The 18,821-nt window shown below is 46.7% G+C and overlaps 1 protein-coding gene across 1 annotated transcript in view; it reads right to left on the minus strand.

Moving 5' to 3' along the window:
- Positions 1 to 18,821, minus strand: part of SPOCK1 (SPARC (osteonectin), cwcv and kazal like domains proteoglycan 1) — a 523,795-nt gene that overhangs the window by 171,138 nt on the left and 333,836 nt on the right. The window contains exon 4 of the mRNA XM_066272544.1: positions 2,993 to 3,107. Within this exon, the coding sequence (XP_066128641.1) occupies positions 2,993 to 3,107 (115 nt within the window). The remainder of the gene's footprint in view (positions 1 to 2,992; positions 3,108 to 18,821) is intronic.

The following is an 18,821-nucleotide window of genomic DNA, read 5'->3' on the forward strand; positions in this document are numbered from 1 at the left end:
GGTCAGAGGGGACCCCTAAAGTATAATGAGGAAAGACAGATGTTTCATTTGGGAAAGAGCCCAAGACCCTGAGAAGGAGGCATGCATTTGGCTGATATGGCAGGCCGAGTAATTCAGGTTCTGTGAGGACAAGAGGGGGAGGGCTGGACCCACAGCCACAGCCAACACCACTGCAGGGCCTCCCCGGCTCAGGCCACCTCCCAAATCCCAAGAGGGGAGTGGCATGCCTCCTCAATGGCCTCTTCTTTGGGCTGTTTTTCCAATGAACGAACAGATGCTGTTATTAAAAATGTAGTCATCTTCTCAGTCATCACCTGCTGTGATCACAAAAGGAACCACAGAAATGACACTGGAATCCTTATGCTAAAAGTCACAGGCTTTCCAGGCAGGGATGGCGACGCGGGAGCAATCAGATGGGGAAGGGCTAGGCACCTGGGTGGCCTCCTTTTTCTCAGAAGCATGCAACTTCGCAGTTTTCTAGCTGACCTTCCAGAACGAATCAGACACTAACAACTATAATCATAACTGTTTTAGTAATTGGAAGACAGCTGTCATCATGTGACACTAGTTTGTGTACTTTATATACCTTTATCTATTGAACTCTCATGCAAACTTACATATGCAATACCCTACACAAGGATTAGTAATATTTACTACCCATAAATGCTCTCTGTGAGAATGGCTAGAGCATGAATTCCAGCAAATAGAAAAAAGAGGTAAATACTTTCAGTAAACCCATTTTACAAATGAGAAAGTGCAGATTCAAAAAGGTAATTAGCCAAGGTCGCAAGGCTATGAAGCCGTCAACCTTGGAATTTTAGCCCAGATTGGTCTCATTCCCAAGTCCATGCATCAATCACAGCAGCTTTGAGGTCACCAGGAGATACGGGAGACGAGGGTTACACTTTCAACTCACACAAAAAAGTGTTGGTGCTTCCAACAGAAAAACATGGCATGCCAGAAAAACACCTCTTACACCTGGAGAAGCCTGAATACCAATGAGATTGTTGCCCCTGTCTCAAACAGATTTGAGCCTAAGACTAAAAATATCATATCTGGCACTTCCAGCAAGGGTTGTATGCTAGGTGGAAACAGGCAATGGACTCTCTACATTACACACACACACGCACACACACACACACGCACACACACACACACACACACATGCATACATGCACACACAGACGGCTGAACAACCTAGGGCACTATCCCAAAGGCTGTTTGGGTATTTGCAGCAAAAGAGGATAAATCAAGTATGGCAAGAGAATCTAGGATCATTTTATCAGAGTATGTATGCCTTAAAAGGAATTTCTAATATCAAAAAATTATTCTTTACATCCCATTCCACAGTGATTTTCCTTCAGGGTGGGAAGTGGGTCTCCTGTTACTGCTCTAGCCTCAGTGCCTAACGCAACCCTGGCACACAATAGGTACTCAGAGCCTTTTTGTGGAAGAACAATGAATGAATGGACAGATAAGGACAGGCTGAATAAAGAGGCCACCATGTGGTAGTGATAAAAACCATAAGCCTTGGAGGGAGACAGTCCTGGATTTGAATCATGGCTGGCACTCACTAAACAGACAAGCAAGCCACTCATGCCTCTCTGCCTCGGTTCCTCTCATCTTTAGAGTTGAGCCAAAAATAACCACCACTTGATGAAATGGCTGCGAGAATTCACGGATGTGGGTGCTGAGCATAGTATGGACACATGCTGGAGTTTTGGGAGCGAGGTCTAGCTTTACTTCTTGAAGTAAAACAGCAGAGCAGACTGCAGCACCTTGCATGCCAGTCTCACAGAGACGAAGGCCAACTACTCTGAGGTGCGTGTGGAAGCCAGGCCCGCTACTGCAGGCACCATGTTCGCAGAGGCAGAGGGCGGTCGGCTGTGCTCGGTGCTGTCATGCCTGCTGGACCCTGCTGCAGAGGAGCTCCTCAGGCACGGTCAGAGGACACCAAGCGGGGGATCAGGGGAAAGTAAACATACTCTAAGAGGAGCAAAGGGACCACACTGCTGAGACCTCAAAAACTAAGGGGTGAGAGAGGACACGTTCTGTGTGGCTCTAGGACCAGAGTGAAACAAAGGAGCGAAAGTGATCAGGAGACAGATTTCAGTGGGAATCAAGTTCCGGAAAGGTGACTTTCTTTGCCTGAGGTCATGGGGCAGTGCAGGTGAATGGCAGAGCAAGCTGCCAATCCAGAACTGGGCGTCATGACGCCAACACCCCGTCACTGCCCCTCTCCATTGAAAGCAGTACAGGGAGGTGGCGGCACAGGCCCTGGAATCTCCTCCCCCCAACCCAACCCCATTCTTAAAGAGAGCCTGCCTTCTGTGTTCCTGTCTGTTTTCTTGCCTTGAGTGCTTTTGCAGGACTGAAGACAGAATGAGCCTAAAATCAAAGGCTCTGTCATTTGTAAAAGCATAAGCTGGGGGGTGGGGGAGCAAAAGCTTTAAGCATCCTGAAGAACAGTGGGGAGGCCTCCCCGGGCTGCAGAAGAGAGAATACTGGAGGCTGTCCCAAGGAGAGAGAGCAAGACGTGTTCTCAGAAGGAATGTACTGTTCTGGTCCTAAGGCGCTGGCCTCCACACCAGGGCCCAGCCAGGACAGACGCAGACAGTCCCTGGGCCTCAAGGGACTTCAAAGGGTTACTGTGCTGAGGGGCAACCAGGAGGCTAAAGGTTCACCCTTTTTCTTAGTTACCAGCTTCCTGGATCCTGGGGTCATCCCAGGAGAGGGCACAATGCCAATAAGATGAAGAAAGAATTTTCTCTTCTGCTGCTCATATGAGAGCTCAGAGTCAAAGTCAATTTAAAGGAAATAAAGATATTGACATCCTTTGAAAATCTGTGTCTGAGAATCACAGCAGGAGGGAGGCACCAAATACCGTATCAAACGGTGACACAGACCCCTGCTTGCCCTCTGCCCCCCCCCAATCAGAGGCGGGCACACCTGGGTCCGCCCCTGGAGAGCAATGCCCGGCCTCCTGCCTTACCTGGGGAGCAGGTGCTTGCGGCTGACGCACAGGGCGGTCTGGTAGTCCTGGGTCACACACACCTTGTGAGGGCTGCATTTCACCTTCAGGCAGGGGTCTTTGGTTGGGTCCAGGGCTGAGGCAAAAAAAAGAAGAAGAAGAAGAAAAAGAAGAAAACAGGCGGTTAGAACCTCCAGGGAAAATTTAATTTCTATTTTGACTCAAACAGACGAGTGGGAAGTAGACTATCTGTTTGCACTCCGTGCTGTTTCTTTAGGCTGGAGGGTACTGGAAAGACTCCCCCCACCCTGTCGGGAGTCTGTGTCTCTGGTGTGTGTTTTCCTTCTCATCAGGACAGTGATTCCTCTGGGCCACGAGGAGCTGTAGCATCTCCATCTTCGGCAGGAATTACTTATAAAATCCTTCAGAATCTTACATGCTCCAAGGACCAGGAACCCCCTTTCCCTCTTCGGTTAGCTGTCTACTGCTTCTCACAGCTTCATCTGTGCCTAATTTTACTTATTTCCTGTAACATAAAAAATCCTTGAGGACAGAGGTAGGTCTTTGTGTTTTGTTTTGTTTTTTTACTTCAGTTCAATCTACATAGACGATGTGCAGAAATAAGCCTATTATAAGTTTTTGTGAAGAACTTCCAGATGCACAAGACATTTCTGTGCCACATGAAGTTACAACACAACAGGGAGGGGGAGAAGCGTACCCATAAATATTTATTGTGCAAGTGAGAATTAGATAAGGGCCATGGCGGGCGTATAGAGTGATAACAGAGCTGGAGAGGAAAACGGAGATCAATTTCTAGGGCAAGGATTAATGAAGTATTCATATGTGAGCTGGATTTTGAAGGATGGGCAGGGTTTTGAAAATCCAAGAGAGAAAAGCACCCCAAGCCAGTAGCCTGCACACACCAATGAAGGGAGGCTTGTCTGGGCCATCAGAAGACATTCCATCTGACTAGTGAGTCTGTCTGTGCCTGGGAGTAATGAGAGTGGAAAGGTGATTCAACCCAGTCACTAGAGAAAGGGTCTCCAGGGACAGCAGGTCATATACTGTAGTGCTCTAGAACAGAGAGAGCAGCAGGCCCTTAGCTCACCTGCGCTGTATATGCAGAGGTGGCTATGCTCATCAAGGCAGAGAAGTGACTGCAGGGGATTCTTTGCAAAACAGAAGCAATCATGCAGTCCCACAGCTCCAGGGCCCAAAGGCTGTGAGGCCATAAATCTTTCACAGCTGCTCTCTACATCCAGGCAGCTGATGCTTCGCCAGGTCCACCCCACGCCGACATTTGGTTCAACATATCAGCATCCAGAGCAGGAACAGAAAAACTCCTCCAAGAAATGCCATCTCCTCTCCACCATCGGGCCCCTCACCATCACAATCGCCCCACACTTATATAAAGTCACCATTCCTCCCTGCCCGCCCAGGTCCAGAATCTCAGCACCATTTTCCTCAGACGGCTTCTGGGAACGTCTCAAGGGACAGGAACACAAACGCCCACAGGCATCTGTGCCACTGGCACCTCTCAGGGCGGCATCCTCTATGACAGCAGCCTTGCGCTGTAAACACAAGCCAGGCACATCTTAGGCCAGGCCAGTCAGCAATGAGACCCGGTCCTGGTCATCCCAGGGGAGTCACCTGGCAGAACCTGCTCCACAAGTGACCTGCCAGAGGACACACTCTGACCTCATGGCTGAGGGCTGCCTCTTGTCCTCTGAGGCTGGGCATCCCAACACCTGACTGGGAACTCCCTGGCCCCAGGTGCAACTCTCCTGGTCCTGGAGACTTCCACATGAGAAGCCAGGCTGCTGGTGCATCTCAGGCCAGTGATCTTCCCCTTGTGTACTGTCCTCACCCAACCCCAGCTGGCAGTCCAACCAACTTTGATTTCCTTTCCAAGACTCGTACAAACTTGCACCAACAATGAAAACTGATTACCAGTCGGCAATTAATGATGACCATGCTGGTCTTCTGCTGCTCCTTCTCACACCTCCAACCACTGCAGGGTGAAGTAAGACAGTTATAGATCTCAAAAAGCTTCGGACCAGACCACCGGCAGCCCTGTCCGCGGGGTCCAGCCGACCCTGGTAGAACCCTCAGGATGTTCGTGGAGCACAGCTCATAGATGGAGACTGAAAGGCTGCCCTCAGGACAGGCACGAGATCCACAATATCGCATGATGAGCTTCATGGCCGAGTGTGAGCGCCCGTTTGCTTCTGCAGGCAGCTTCACAAACGTGTGATGTCCACACCGCTGCCTGGGTGGCCTCAACGGCCAGTGCAGTCTCGAGGCAAGTGAGTGAGCCTCGCAGGAGCCAGCACAGCCTCTCAGTCAGGCTTCCAGCTGGGACCACTGGCTCTGCCACTCACCAGCCTTCCCCACCCCCTACAGCCTCTCCTCTTAAACTACTGTGTGTGGTTGCTATGAGGATTAAATGACAGTTAATATCTGTAAGTGCTTAGAAAGAACAGCCTTCTTAGGTGTTTATTAATTTTTTGTGTGTCTGTATTTTGTTGCCAGCATGAATAATAACCAGAACAACAGCTACCACTTACCCCAGGCTTTGGACACACGGGCAGTAAACTAAGCCCTCTAACTGGGTTACCATATTTAATTCTCACAGCCACCCACGGAGGCAGCTCTGTGTTCCTGTGCCCACCTTTCAAATAAAGATCTTAAAGAGAAGTCCTTGGGGAGAGGTGCAGAGGGTGTTTGTCACCTGGGGGGTGACTCAAGAACCCAAAATCCTCACTACCACAGGCCGCAGCAGAAGAATCAACTAGGATCCCCCTTTACAAGTTGATTGTGGGCCCCACCTTACAACAGAGAATCCAGAAGCACCATGTTCCTGAGAGGCCTTCCAGGGACGATGAGTTTTAAGGGGCAGCCAGAGGCCCGGGGGCTGGGTGGGCTGAGCCACACGGGACTGCCTCAAAGTGCCACAGTCTCAGTGCTCCCCAGAAGGAGGGGTGCCCAGCCCTGGGCAAGTGTGTCCTTGGCCTACTCCCTCTGAATGCAGCCAGCCCCCAATTGAGTCAACTGACCAGTGGTCTGGGCAACTTTCTTCCTGTAACCTTGCCATCTGTCCCCCTACCATTAGGCTAATACTATAGATCACCCCTCCTCCAAGGCTCAGAGCTAATATTACTAAAACAAACAAAAAACTGCAACCAAAAACACTAATAAGTAAAAAGCGTCAGTTATTTCACTCCCTATGCATACTTCCTTAACAATTTGCATATAAAAATCAAGTCGGCTAAAAATTAATTACCGGGACTGAATTCTTCAAACATGTATGTGAATTATTTAAATGAACTTCACAGAACAACAAAACAGTAACAAATCAAGCTGTTGGCATTTATTTAATCACCAGGATTCGTCTTGTTTTTGAAAAACAGCAACATTGGAATTAAAAATGGGTGTGGATGGTAAAAGGAATGTGTCCTTTCCATTTAAACTGCAGGCTCCCAAACAAGCTTTTCCCAGCAGCCCCAGGGCTCAGGTGGCACTCCTGAAAGGTGGCCCTTAGGGAAGGCACCCAGCACCTGTTTTGGACAGGGCCCTATGGCTCCACTATCTAAGGAGAATGATAAGACATTGAACTAGTTAAATGGCATTTAAGAGGCTCTCTAATAAGGTGTGGGGAAGTGGTGCAGGTGAGGGAAGGAGGAGAGAGCTGAATCAGTGATAACCCTGACCAGGCTACACACTTCATGTTAAGGTGCTAATGATTCCTGGAGACTGTGCTCCAAGCTTTTCTCTCTGAGCACACGTTTGGTGTTGGCAAGCAGCAAGTCCTGAGAGACAGCAAAGCCTCTTCTGTCTCGATCCCTGCAGAACGAATGTGGCCTTACCCACAGTAATGTGCCTAGCACAGAGCACGGGAGGTTAATTTCAGCTTTCCTGCTCATGCCCAGAAAATCAAGTGTCAACCAGCACATGATATGTGTCCAAGTAATTTTTAAATAATTTTTACAGAAAGTTTTTTTCAGAGGAAAGAAAACAAGAATGAATTCATTTAAAGAGAGATTTGCTGAGCTGGAAAACATTGAATTCAAGAGCCAATTAATTACAGGTTACATGTCATTTTTAAAATTAATTTTATTTTCTAAGCTCACTGCTTGATCTCGATTATAGTAGTGATATTTTAATTATCTTAATTGTTTCCGAACTTGTTTTCAGTTCAAGTTATTTTTTAATTAGCTACATAGCTTTTTAAATCCTGAATCAAACCTTTTTGCTTTCCTTGGGCACATCCCATAAGCTCACAGGCAAAGGATTGTAACAGCTGTAACAGCCAAGTGGGTACCGCCTCAGAGACGCTGAGGAGAGGATGTGCCATTTTGTGGGTTGCCCAAAGGGTCCCTGAGAGTCCCCTGGGGGGTGACACATGCTTGTGTTTACTCCATTAATACATGCAGAGCATCCGTCTGTGCAGCTGTGTCTGCCGGCTGGAGGCCAGCACCTCTGGAGTGAACAGGACGCCATTCCTGCCCTCAGGAACTCACAGCTCAGCAGAGGAGACAGGCAGGGGGGATAAGGGAGGTACCACATCCTGCCTTCCAGGTGGTCAGGTGAGACTTCCTGGAGAGACTGACATTGATGGAAAAGTGGGTTTAACCCACATACCAGATTGAGGAAGAACCTTCCAGATAAAAAAGAAGCTTCCTTTGCAGACCTAAGAGAAATCACAACAAGTCTGGGGAACTGCAGTGGTTTACCAGGCTGGGGCAGGTGGTGAGTGCGAAGACTGGAGAGGGGGCCTTAAAACCACAGTGAGGACTCAGGGCCCTGGCTTCCAGGCTCCACAGTGACCGACCACACACAGGGCTGAGCTTGGTGGTCTCTGGCACGCCCTCCCGTGCCAGGCAGCTGTGAGCAACTGCTCTGTGGTAGAAGGTGAGAGAGTCCTTTACACACACTGTATGTGGAAAGTGGAGCTCTGATAAGAACAAACATGCTACATACCCTCACTCCCCAAATGTGGAGGCCCCAGCGGTCAGCTCTTAGAGCTCCCTTTCCTCCTTTGAGGAACCACCATGCCCCCTTTCCCTGGGGATAACAGGATGCACAGAATTCTGGAAGGCAACAGGCTTACGTGGTAAGACCGATAAGAAAAGATTTAGTCTAAACAGCCATGTCAACTTGTGGTCCGCCTCGGTGTCTCCTAGAAACGCCCTCAGACAAAAGGCCACTTGATTTGCAAAAGCACTGACAAATCAATGCTTGTCTGTTGTCTCCTTATTGCTTTTAAGATTGCTCTCTGTCCGAATCAAGCTCATCCGAAGTTCATCTGAAGAGCAAGGACACTCCCAGTGATTCATTAGGAGTGACTTAATGGATGATTGACAACAAAATTACTCCAAACTGCTAAAACCTCATCAGGCTAAGATCCCAAACATTTATTAGGGCTTGTCTGTCCCCATGGTAACATACGCATGCATTTTGCTTTCAACACCCCCCCACACACACACACACATACACACCCTCCAGAGGGTCTTGTGTACTAGCTGACTTGACAGAGCCTCACAGAATACAAAATAGGAGATTCTGCCCATAGGATTTTGCTGCAGCCAGAGAAGAATGGCAATGTGGAAGGCCTCCGTCACCTCTCAGCTTTCAAGTTGAGGTGTGGGCCAAGTTCTCTGGGGCCGAACAAAGGGGTCTATTGACCATGCATCTAACTAGGACAGCTAAGTGATATCCATGGCTGTACATGTGCCCAAGGAGTGCTAAGGAAAGGTGAGGGACATGGGACAGACAAGGACAAAGGGGCAAAGGATAAAAGTATGCATCTTTCCAAATAGGCCACTCTGGGAAGAGACCTTTTCTTTCCCTTCAAACCAAAGGTCTAAGGACTCATTTATTTTCAAATTAAGGACATTCTCTCTCTCTCTCTCTCTCTCTCACAATATTACAGGCAGTGTCTGTGTGTTTGGTGGGGTGATATCAATAATTAATAACCTTTTGGAAGGGCAATTTTTCAACCTGCTTTTAAATGATAACAACTGTTAAACATAGTTGAATGGGCCTATGGGAGTTGATGATATTATTCCTTCAACTTTCTGGTATACACAAAATTTTAATAACAAAAGAAGGGAAAAAGAAATACCCTATGACCTAGAAAGTGAATACGTTAGGCAAAAATGTGCACCTTAATGGTCTATAACAAGGAAAACATAAACAACTTGAATGCCCATCTATATGAGTCTGTTTAGGCTGCCACAACAAAGTGCCACAAGCTGGGGGGCTTGAACAAAGAAACTGATTTTCTCACAGTTTTGGAGGCTAGAAGCTGAGATTAGAGTGTTGGCATGGTCAGTTTCTGGTGAGAGCCCTCTTTCTGGCTTTCAGAGGGCCACCTTCTTGCTTCTGCTAGCACATGGCCTTTTCTAAGTGCAGTCACAGAGCAAATGAGCTCTTTGATTTCTCTTCCTACGAGGACACTTATGCTACCAGCTTAGAGCCCCACCCTTATGACCTCATTTAACCTTAATGACTTCCTTAGAGAACCCATCTCCAAATACAGCCACAGTGAGGGTTAAAGCTGCAACACATTCAGTCCACACACCATCTATAGGGAAATGGCTACCTTAATTGAAGACATCCATTTATGAAATATTATCCAGCTATTATAAAGGAGAAAGTAGGGCTGTATATTCTAAAATGGGCAGATGTTTATGATACATGAAAGAGCAAGTTAGATGAGAAAACTGATTTGAAATGGCAAAATAACCTCCTGACACTATGCAGCTAATAAATGTCAAAACCAGTTCTCAAAACCGGGTCTGTTTATTTCCAAAGATGGCCTTCCCCTTTGCTACTGTACCAACTCCAGCCTCCCCCCACTCACACACCAGCATCCTCAGTTTCTCTTGTTTTTTCTCTGTCTCCTGGGGCTACCCTTGCAATGCCCTGTGACTGAATTCAAACTCCCTGTCCCCCATCACCACCAATACAAGTGCTGCCTGTTGCTGACGCCTAGTCTAGAAACATCAGAGTCTCCTTCTGCTTCCTGGAAAATCTTGTCTGCCGCAGGGAGAGAATGACAAGGCATGACCATCAGCAGGATCAAGAGCAAGTGCCCCACCCTGTGAGGTTTTGGCATTTGCCTCTGAAATGAGTTCGGGACACCCTAGGCCTGGTGGACAGGAAGGCAGTAGCTAGGAAGAGCTTTGTCCCTCTGCTCATGTGTAAAATAAGACATTATAAGCAACCACTGAGAAGTCCAACATGGCTAATTTGTATGTTCTGATCATTAGAAAAGAATGTGCTAAGCCAGGTTTATGAGAGTAGCTATGGGAATATGCTCCATAAAATGACAGGTCACAAAATTTTATTAGCTTGGCCAGCCAATCCCTGCTTCTCAAAGTGATCATCTCACACCAACCCTGTTCCCCAGCTGAAGGTGAGGAGTCTCACTCCATGTTTACATCAAGAAACAAATTTCCCTTTCAAAATGGGATGGGGAGAGGAGGGAGAAGGACAGGAGGGCAGACGAACTAAGTGGAAAAATGGGGAAGGAAGGAACATCTTATCACATAATACATTATTTAATTAGGGGCTGACCAGGAGGAGAGTGACCTCCATCAACCTGTAGAATATAATATACTATTCTGACTTACCAATGAGGAAACTGGTTAGTTTATTATTAATTACCAACAAGGAAACTGACACAGAGATGTTAAGTAACTTGTCTGTGGCCACACAGCTGCTAAGTCTGGATTTCAGTCAGGGTAGAAGCTGATGCTCAGAGCCAATGGCCAGTCACGAAAACAGCTTTATAAGGGGGGGGGTGTTAAAGGGAGAACTATAGTGCCAAGCAGCAGCATACTGGGCTCCTCTGTCACCTCCCCAAAGAATCACATCATGCATACAATCCCAGAAATAACTTCTTACTGTGAAGAAAACATTGCACTATCCAAAATCAAAGCCAGATGTTGGATATTCGAATAAATTTACATGACTTTTCTAAAGAATACAACAGTCAAAATTCTCTTCAAGACAATCCTGATACTTAGTGGACCTAGGTCCCTCTGTGACTTAAGAAACAACACCTACCATGGACCAGGTAACCATGCGGTTCCTTCTGTGAAGGCTGTTATGAGGTGTGCATACGCCACATCAGTGATGGGACATACGAATGCCCAGTGTCGGGCGGGACAGAGCAGTATGACCAGCAGGACCCAGGAACAGGCTCAATTCCGAGGAGCAAGACACCACCTACAGATAAGTCTGAACCTTCTCACTTATCAAAATGTCCAGGATTTATTTAAATGTTATAACAGCAAAGATACTTAGGTTCTATTTCCTTGTAACTAACAGAAATTATTCATAAGACACTTATGAATAAAGGAGAGAGAGAGCATTACTTGAAATACCTAAGAACCAGTTCTATGACCTAGGTCAGAGGACTTTAAAAGCGCAATAAAAATAAAAATAAAATATTTCCAGGAAAGAGGTATACTGAGGAGTATTGTAGCTCAAAAAGTCCATCTTTGATACCTGGCTTCACCTTATTGCAGTGAAAATTACTATTCAACCCTGAGCTTTCCCAAACCAGGGGCATCCAGAGAACTAACTCCTCTGGTGCCGACGGGTGTGATTCTGTCATTATTTGGCACACACGGTTGCTGACCATGTAAGAATGGAGAAGCTCAGACGCTCCACAAGTTAAAAACAAAAAAACAAAAACAAAAAAAATGGTTAAGTGTACCTAGAAGAAATGAGCCCAGGAGGTCAGGGAGATGTGGTGTGAGAGGGGGCACTGGGCCGCTCCCCGCAGTGTGCTCCAGAGAGATTACTCAGCTCCCCGGGACTCCAGTGCAGACAAGGAGATCTAGACTACTGCAAGGATCTGATCAGATCGTGCATGCATGTTGCCTCGCACGGGCCTGGCTCTGGTGTGTGTTCCATCATCATCCCCATCACTCTTACCGGCTATTTTTAGCTTGCCCTCCAAGTAGAGAAAGTGGAGGTACACAAAGGGCAAGAAACTCTGGACATTTCAGAGACTCGAGAGCCTGGAACTGGGCTGCTAGCCAGCCTTTTCAGTTTCAAGTCAATAATAGACTCATCTCCAAAAGAGGAAACACTAAGGTTCATCTTGAACATCAAGCTCAGGGTCCACTTTCCCAGACAGTTCTCACTGACCCACTAGACCTACACCACTGCTGGAATGATCATGTGACAATTCAGAAGTTCATACATCTCCACTAAAGTCATGCTCTGCCTTGTCTTGTCTCAGATTATAAAGTCTGGGAATGGAGAATTAAACTCCTCACCCTACCCCCAAATTCTGCACAGTAAGAGTATAGAACAAAGTGTATCTATACACAAGCCTACAAAGTCATACTTTTTTATTTTTTGAGAGAAAGCCTTTGGGCTTTGAAAGGCCTCCCTAGGACAGTCATGGAGTGTGAGTATTAAAGGACCCTAAGGGCCTACCTTCAGGTACCACTGGTAAAAGTCTAAGAAAAAAGAAAGAACCATTAAGAGAAGAGAATATGGGCTCAGTGGTAGAGCATTGGCCCAGTGTGTGGAAGTCCCAGGTTTGATTCCTGGTCAGGGCACACAGGAGAGGTGCCCATCTGCTTCTCCACCCTTCCCCCTCTCCTCTCTCTCTCTCTTCCCCTCCTGCAGCCAAGGCTCCATTGGAGTTGGCCCAGGCACTGAGGATGGTTCATGGAACCATCCTGGCCTCTGCCTCAGGCGCTAGAATGGCTCCAGTTTCAACAGAGCAATGCCCCAGATGAGCAGAGCACCACCCCCTAGTGAGCTTGCTGGGTGGATCCCAGTTGGGCACATGTGGGAGTCTGTTTCTCTGCCTCCTCACTTCTCACTTCAGAAAAATACAAAAAAAAAAAAAAAAGGAAAGAAAGAAAAAGAAAAAAGAATCTGGCAAAAACTGTTGAGTACTGGGGAAGCTGTAATGTGGGGTGTATGGAGGACTAACGGGCAGGCGGGGCTCTGCAAGGCAGGTTTGGCGCACAAGGTTGGTGCTTTCCAATCCTCACCAGAGCCTGTCCATCTGCTTCCTGTCCTGTCCCACATGCCTGAAAGGGGCAGGGGTTGAGTGAAACGAGAATAATGCCATCTGCAGGGAAAGTCTGCCCGGACCAGAGAGAGGGACGCTCAGTGACCTCTCAGTATCTTGATTGAGGCTGTCACTTCCATAGTGTGGCATCTGCTGGTGTGGAACCTCAGTGAAGAACTCCAGTGAAGCATCATGGTGCTCATGACTGTCCACCTCCCTGACAATTCAAAACCCAGTGAAAACGGGAATCTAGACAGTGCCACCACCGCCAGCCAGGTCCCCTTTACCACAGTCTCCCCTCATCCTCGCCTCTCAGACTGTGGTGCGCCAAGGGGAATGCATACCTACCATGGCTCTCCCTGGAGCATCTATTTACTGGAAGGTAGATAATTTTTAACTTTTATATTTTAAAGTATTTTAAAGTATTCACTGGTCTACTATAGAATAAATAGCAGAACTCATATAAACTTGTCTAAAAGAGACTTCAAAACTGTATGTGTTCATAGTGGTTTCTGCCCCCGGACCTCAGAGTGGGTGTTTGTTCTTACTTGCCCTTAGGGGTCCTTCGGTAGAAAAGCTTGAGAAGTATTGAAAGTGTTTACCAAGTTTAAAGGGCCCTAGAACAGTGATTTTCAATCTTTTTCATTCCATGGCACACAAAATATGCTTACTAAAATTCTGCAGCACACCAAACAATACATTTTTTAGCAAATCTGACAAAAATAGGTAAAATTTTATTGATTTACCAAAAAAAAAAAAAAAAAAAAGTAATTACCTACCCTTTTTGCTCCAAAGTGACATTTTTAAAAACCAGGTGCCTATACTTGTATATAAGGATTTCTGGTACCAAGAATTAAACAGTCAGATGCAAACTTATTATGTGATGTGACCAGTAAGATGGAACACTATTATACAACATATTTATGGTTCAGACAGGGCATTCACACTGGACGTCTGTTGATTGTGTTGGCTGTTGTCACTTTTTATTTGACAATTTAAGGAAAAAGAAGTCAGTGACCCTGATTAAATAGTCAAGTATTGTATGTTCTAAAAATTCTTGTGGCACACAGGTTGAAAATCGCTGCCCTAGAATGCAGTAGAGAGATCTCCAGGGTACTGATATCTAAAATGGAAAATCTATAGCAGTAAAAGTACATACAAAGAAACTTCAGAAGCAAATTGTTCATTCTTGCGGGACCAGAATGCAGCTCCAGTTAAAGCTGGTTAATCAAAAATGTATCCGATACCCCTGGAACAGAATCCCCAGGCCATCCGTTCCCAAGGACCTCAGTCCCGCTGGTGAAAGAGCCCAGAGTTTTTCAGAAACTGACCTTGCACACTCCAGAGCTTTTTGAGAGCCTTCCCTGTGCTGAGCATCGGAGAGGTTTACAAATGAGCTACAGAGCATGTGCAGTTCCCTAGGTAGGAATACCAAAGTTAGAGCTGTTATTTCTTTCATCCCTACCACTGTTAATTTTTTGGAAACATGTGGCTCTGGATTTATAAATGGGCAACTGGAGACTATTCACTTCCAAGTCCTTTCTTTCTCCAATTAGGGCAGGTTCATTTCTGCTTCCTTGGGATGGTTCCCAAGGTTATTAAATTCCATTCCTTCACTGATAACATTACAGCAATCATGACAAAGTTTGTGCTGATTGGACCTGGGGTTTCTTGGGGTATGTTCTAGCCAATAGAAACCACCTCAAGCTGAGAGAAGAATAGTTGTTTTCCCACTGTAGGGTTCAGTAAATGCTGTATCATTTAAGTCTTTGTGTTCTTGTTGTTCCTCTGGTATTTTTGTGTCCCAAACTATTCACACATTGCTAAAATACTTTAAATAAGTATTCATACATCCAAATAAGCTGAGCAATTCACAGTTTTAACCTTGCCCACAATCAGCTCTTCCTGCCTGTCTCTTCACCAATGTGCCACTCATTGGCCAATTACCTTCCTTATTACTTTAAGATAAGGCCTAGAGTGCTAATATAAAATATCAATCAGGTCTTAACTGTGCTTGGAAGACAGAGGCAACAATAAAGAATGGGCAAACAGTGATGAGGTTTCCTAACACAAATGGAGACTAAACACAGGAGTAAAACCTTCCATTGTCATTCCTCAGCGGTGAATACTCAGGTCCCTGCAGGGAAGATGGAGCAGAGAGATAATCATCTTTAAATGCCATAATGGCTGCAAAACTTTTTTTTTCACTGAAGGTGAATTGATGTTCTTGTTTTTGTTAAATTTATGGCTTCTATTTGTTTTTTTAGAGAGCTACACTACTAGGTCTTCCACAATCTGGCCTCAAACTTCCCTTCCGGGAGTTAGTTCCCTTTCTCAGCCTACGTTCTCCTGCTCCTCCAAATACTTCCCCTGCTTTGGTCACATTTGACAAATCCCAACCCGCTAGCTAACATCTGCTATGCTTCCATGCCCCTAGAGCCTAGATGGCAGTGCCCAATACAAAGAACCATTCCATCCTTATAACCCCCGTATAGGGCCAACATTATCTCCACTTGAAAAATGAGGGGAAAAAATCAAAACTTGTCAAAATTATGGAACTAATAAGTGGCCAAGTTGGGATGTGACTCCAAGTCTGTTGAAACCCAATAGAAGCTTCAGGTGACCCAGGACAGTCTGTGCTCCTCTCACTGCATGCACGTCACCTAAACAATATCTGCAATATCATGGGGCTCAACAGCAATATAATGGGGCTCAGGCACAGCTGTTGAATGCATATGAATGGCCCCAGGTTTATGGGCTTCCTCACTGCAATACCCCTCTCTGTGAGGCCAGGGACCAAGCGTGGCTCATCACTTCTGAACACCGAGTCCCCTGACATGTGTCTGCTCTGAGGGCTATGTTCACTTAATGCAGAATAAACTGTCTGTGCAAAGAGTATCTTTGGATGAATGTTTTAAGTTGGGATTTCTAGGTCACAAAGACACAGAGCTGGAAGGGTCCCTGGAGCATCTGCATCCAGAGCAATACATTCATATTTAACACAGGAAAGAATTTAACCCATCAAGTCAGCAAACATTTGTGAAACTAATTATATGCCAAGTACTATTATAAATGCTGGGCTTTCAAGGGATGGGTAAGACAGAAAGAAGTCCTTGCTCTTAAGGAACTGACATTCTAGTACAGTAGAGGGGATAACAAGAGAGGAAATAAAAGAGAGGGAGAGAAGAAAGGAGGAAGGTAGGAAGGAGAGGGGAAAAAAAGAAATGAATAAGACATGAATAAAAGCTAGGCAGCTAATTTTAAAAGAATGGTGCAACAGAGAGCTCCTGAGTAGTCCGATTGGATTGAGTAGTCAGGGAACACCTCTCTGAGAAGGTGACATTTAAGCCATGATCAACAAGAAGGAAGATCTTTTTTTTTTTTTTTTTTTTTTTACAGAGACAGAGTCAGGGAGAGGGATAGACGGACAGGAACGGAGAGATGAGAACCATCAATCATTAGTTTTTCATTGCGTGTTGCAACACCTTAATTGTTCATTGATTGCTTTCTCATACGTTCCTTGACCGCGGGCCTTCAGCAGACTGAGTAACCCCTTGCTCGAGCCAGCAACCTTGGGCTCAAGCTTGCTCAAACCAGATGAGCCCCTGCTCAAGCTGGTGACCTTGGGGTCTCGAACCTGGGTCTTCCGCATCCCAGTCTGAGGCTCTATCCACTGCGCCAACACCTGGTCAGGCAAGAAGGAAGATCTTTTAAAGATCAGTTGAGACAACATTTCAGGACAGGTATTGCAAAGGCCCCGAGGTGGGAGCTAACCCTGGAGTACAGATAAAGGACAGGTCTCGACACATAGCATGGTTTTCCAACACACACAGCTAGTGGAAGACCAGGCCTTCTCTCCAGAAAGACTGGTTCTCAGAGGTGTATCCTCAGAGCGATGAGTCCCCAGATGTCTGAGTAACATGTTAAGGTCTAACTGAGGTGCGTAGCAGCTACATGCTGGCCTTGTCCAGGCCTGGACTCACCCTCATGACTATCAGCATGCCATACTGGGCCAGCGGCTCTGCTTCAACCCAGTGGGCTTGACTAGCTATGGCTCAGGTTGCAGAAGCAAAAGGTAAACAGCTGGAAAGAACCAAGACCTCAGGCTTCTGAGCACTGTCTTTGCTCATAAAAGCAAGCCACCGATATGGGTGATGTGCATTATATGGAAAGGTCAAAGGAGCGGGAACTCTGAGCTCCAGACAACTCCACATCCACATCCGTGACCTTCTGAGCGGTAAAGGGGAGTGCTAATACCTCCCTTACGTGGTGGTTAGGATGAGACGGTGTCACATGCTGGACACTAATCTTACTAAGTACTCAGTAAAAGTTAATTTTACTCTTTCCCACATGATTCCCCTTAAACATTCTTACAGTTGCCCCAGTCTAAATGGGGCCCCTTTTCTTCTCCAGATCTCTCTCCCAGGTCAGGTGTAAGCCAAGGCACAGCCTTGAAGTCATCTTACCCCTAATCTCTCCTTCCCCAAAGACCTGCAGTGATCCATCTCTGTGGCCAGCCTGGTCCTCCTGTTCTCTGCAGCAACCCCCCCCCCAGGGACAGTTCCCCATGCCCCCACCCCAGTCAGCCTGGACACTGCCGTCACCACGCCCTACATCAGAAACCTGCTTGCTCCTCTAAGCCTTCATTATCCTCCAGGCCGCCAGTGCAGGGAGAGATGCCTGGATGGTTCACCCCTCCATTCAGTGAGATCAGGCTAGAAACCGATTCCTGGAACTCCAACACGCACAGAGCAGAATGAAAGGAGAGGAAACACAGGGCAGGAAAGCAGAGCTCATTCCCTAGGCACTGGTGCCCCGAGCAAATGTGCAACGGCAGCTTTTGGCACCAGAGCCCACAGGCTGGGACTACAGCAGCCAGCGGGCCTTTTGTGATTCTGAAAAGCTAAAGAGGAGAAGTGTTTCTCTGTAATCCAAACAGTATCCGTTTCATGCCCAACAGTTTTCTAAATGGGCAACAAATCTCCCGGGTGTGTTCCTTCCTGCAACAAACAAAAACTCTGTCTGGTCTCTCTGTGGGCCCTGTCCAATCAATAAAGCGGGGGACGGGGGCTTGATCCTTAATGCCAATTCAAAGCACCCATCACCCAGGCGACCCACTGGGCCATCTCGCTCCCTCCTAACAGGCTGTCCCCACTGGAAGCCAAGCCTAAATATCGGATTTTGAACTCAAACTGACAAGGCAGCTCACTAGTTTTTAACTCATTTTTAAATTGCAAGTTGACTACATTTTAGATGAAGTTCACTACTGTTTTGAGCAATGGCACTGACAGATGGCATGTGACAGAGCTTCATCAGATAGGCTAGAAATCCCCAGAACCACAGAGTAAGGGACCCCAGAACTATATTCATGGGGGGCAGAAGTGCCTATACACCCTGAGAAACAAGGAGGGCCTGTGATAGAACAATGGCTATGTGTTGTTGCAAAAATGAAGTGACATGTTGGATGGGGTCTCAGGGGCTCCCCTGGCATCTGCTCCTGTGGGCTTTCAGGGTCATCAATACCATCCCCACCCATCCTTCCCTCGCCAACTGTCTACACATTGTTCTCCTAGGAGATACTTCTCTGTGGGAACCCATATCCTTAGCAACCCCTCCCCTGACTTCAAAAAGGAATTCAAGTGAAGAACAGAGCTTACTCTAAAGCAGTTTGACATCCAATAATTCATCTACTTTGTAAGCACAGACCCTGCCCAAGCCCGACTGCGTGCCAGGCATGCCTTGGGTGCTGAACATAAAGGGCCTATCCTCCTGTGTGTGTGACACAGGCTGTGAGAGCTGCCA

The sequence above is a fragment of the Saccopteryx bilineata genome, chromosome 4 (assembly GCF_036850765.1).
Source record: "Saccopteryx bilineata isolate mSacBil1 chromosome 4, mSacBil1_pri_phased_curated, whole genome shotgun sequence".
NCBI classification, from domain to species: domain Eukaryota; kingdom Metazoa; phylum Chordata; class Mammalia; order Chiroptera; family Emballonuridae; genus Saccopteryx; species Saccopteryx bilineata.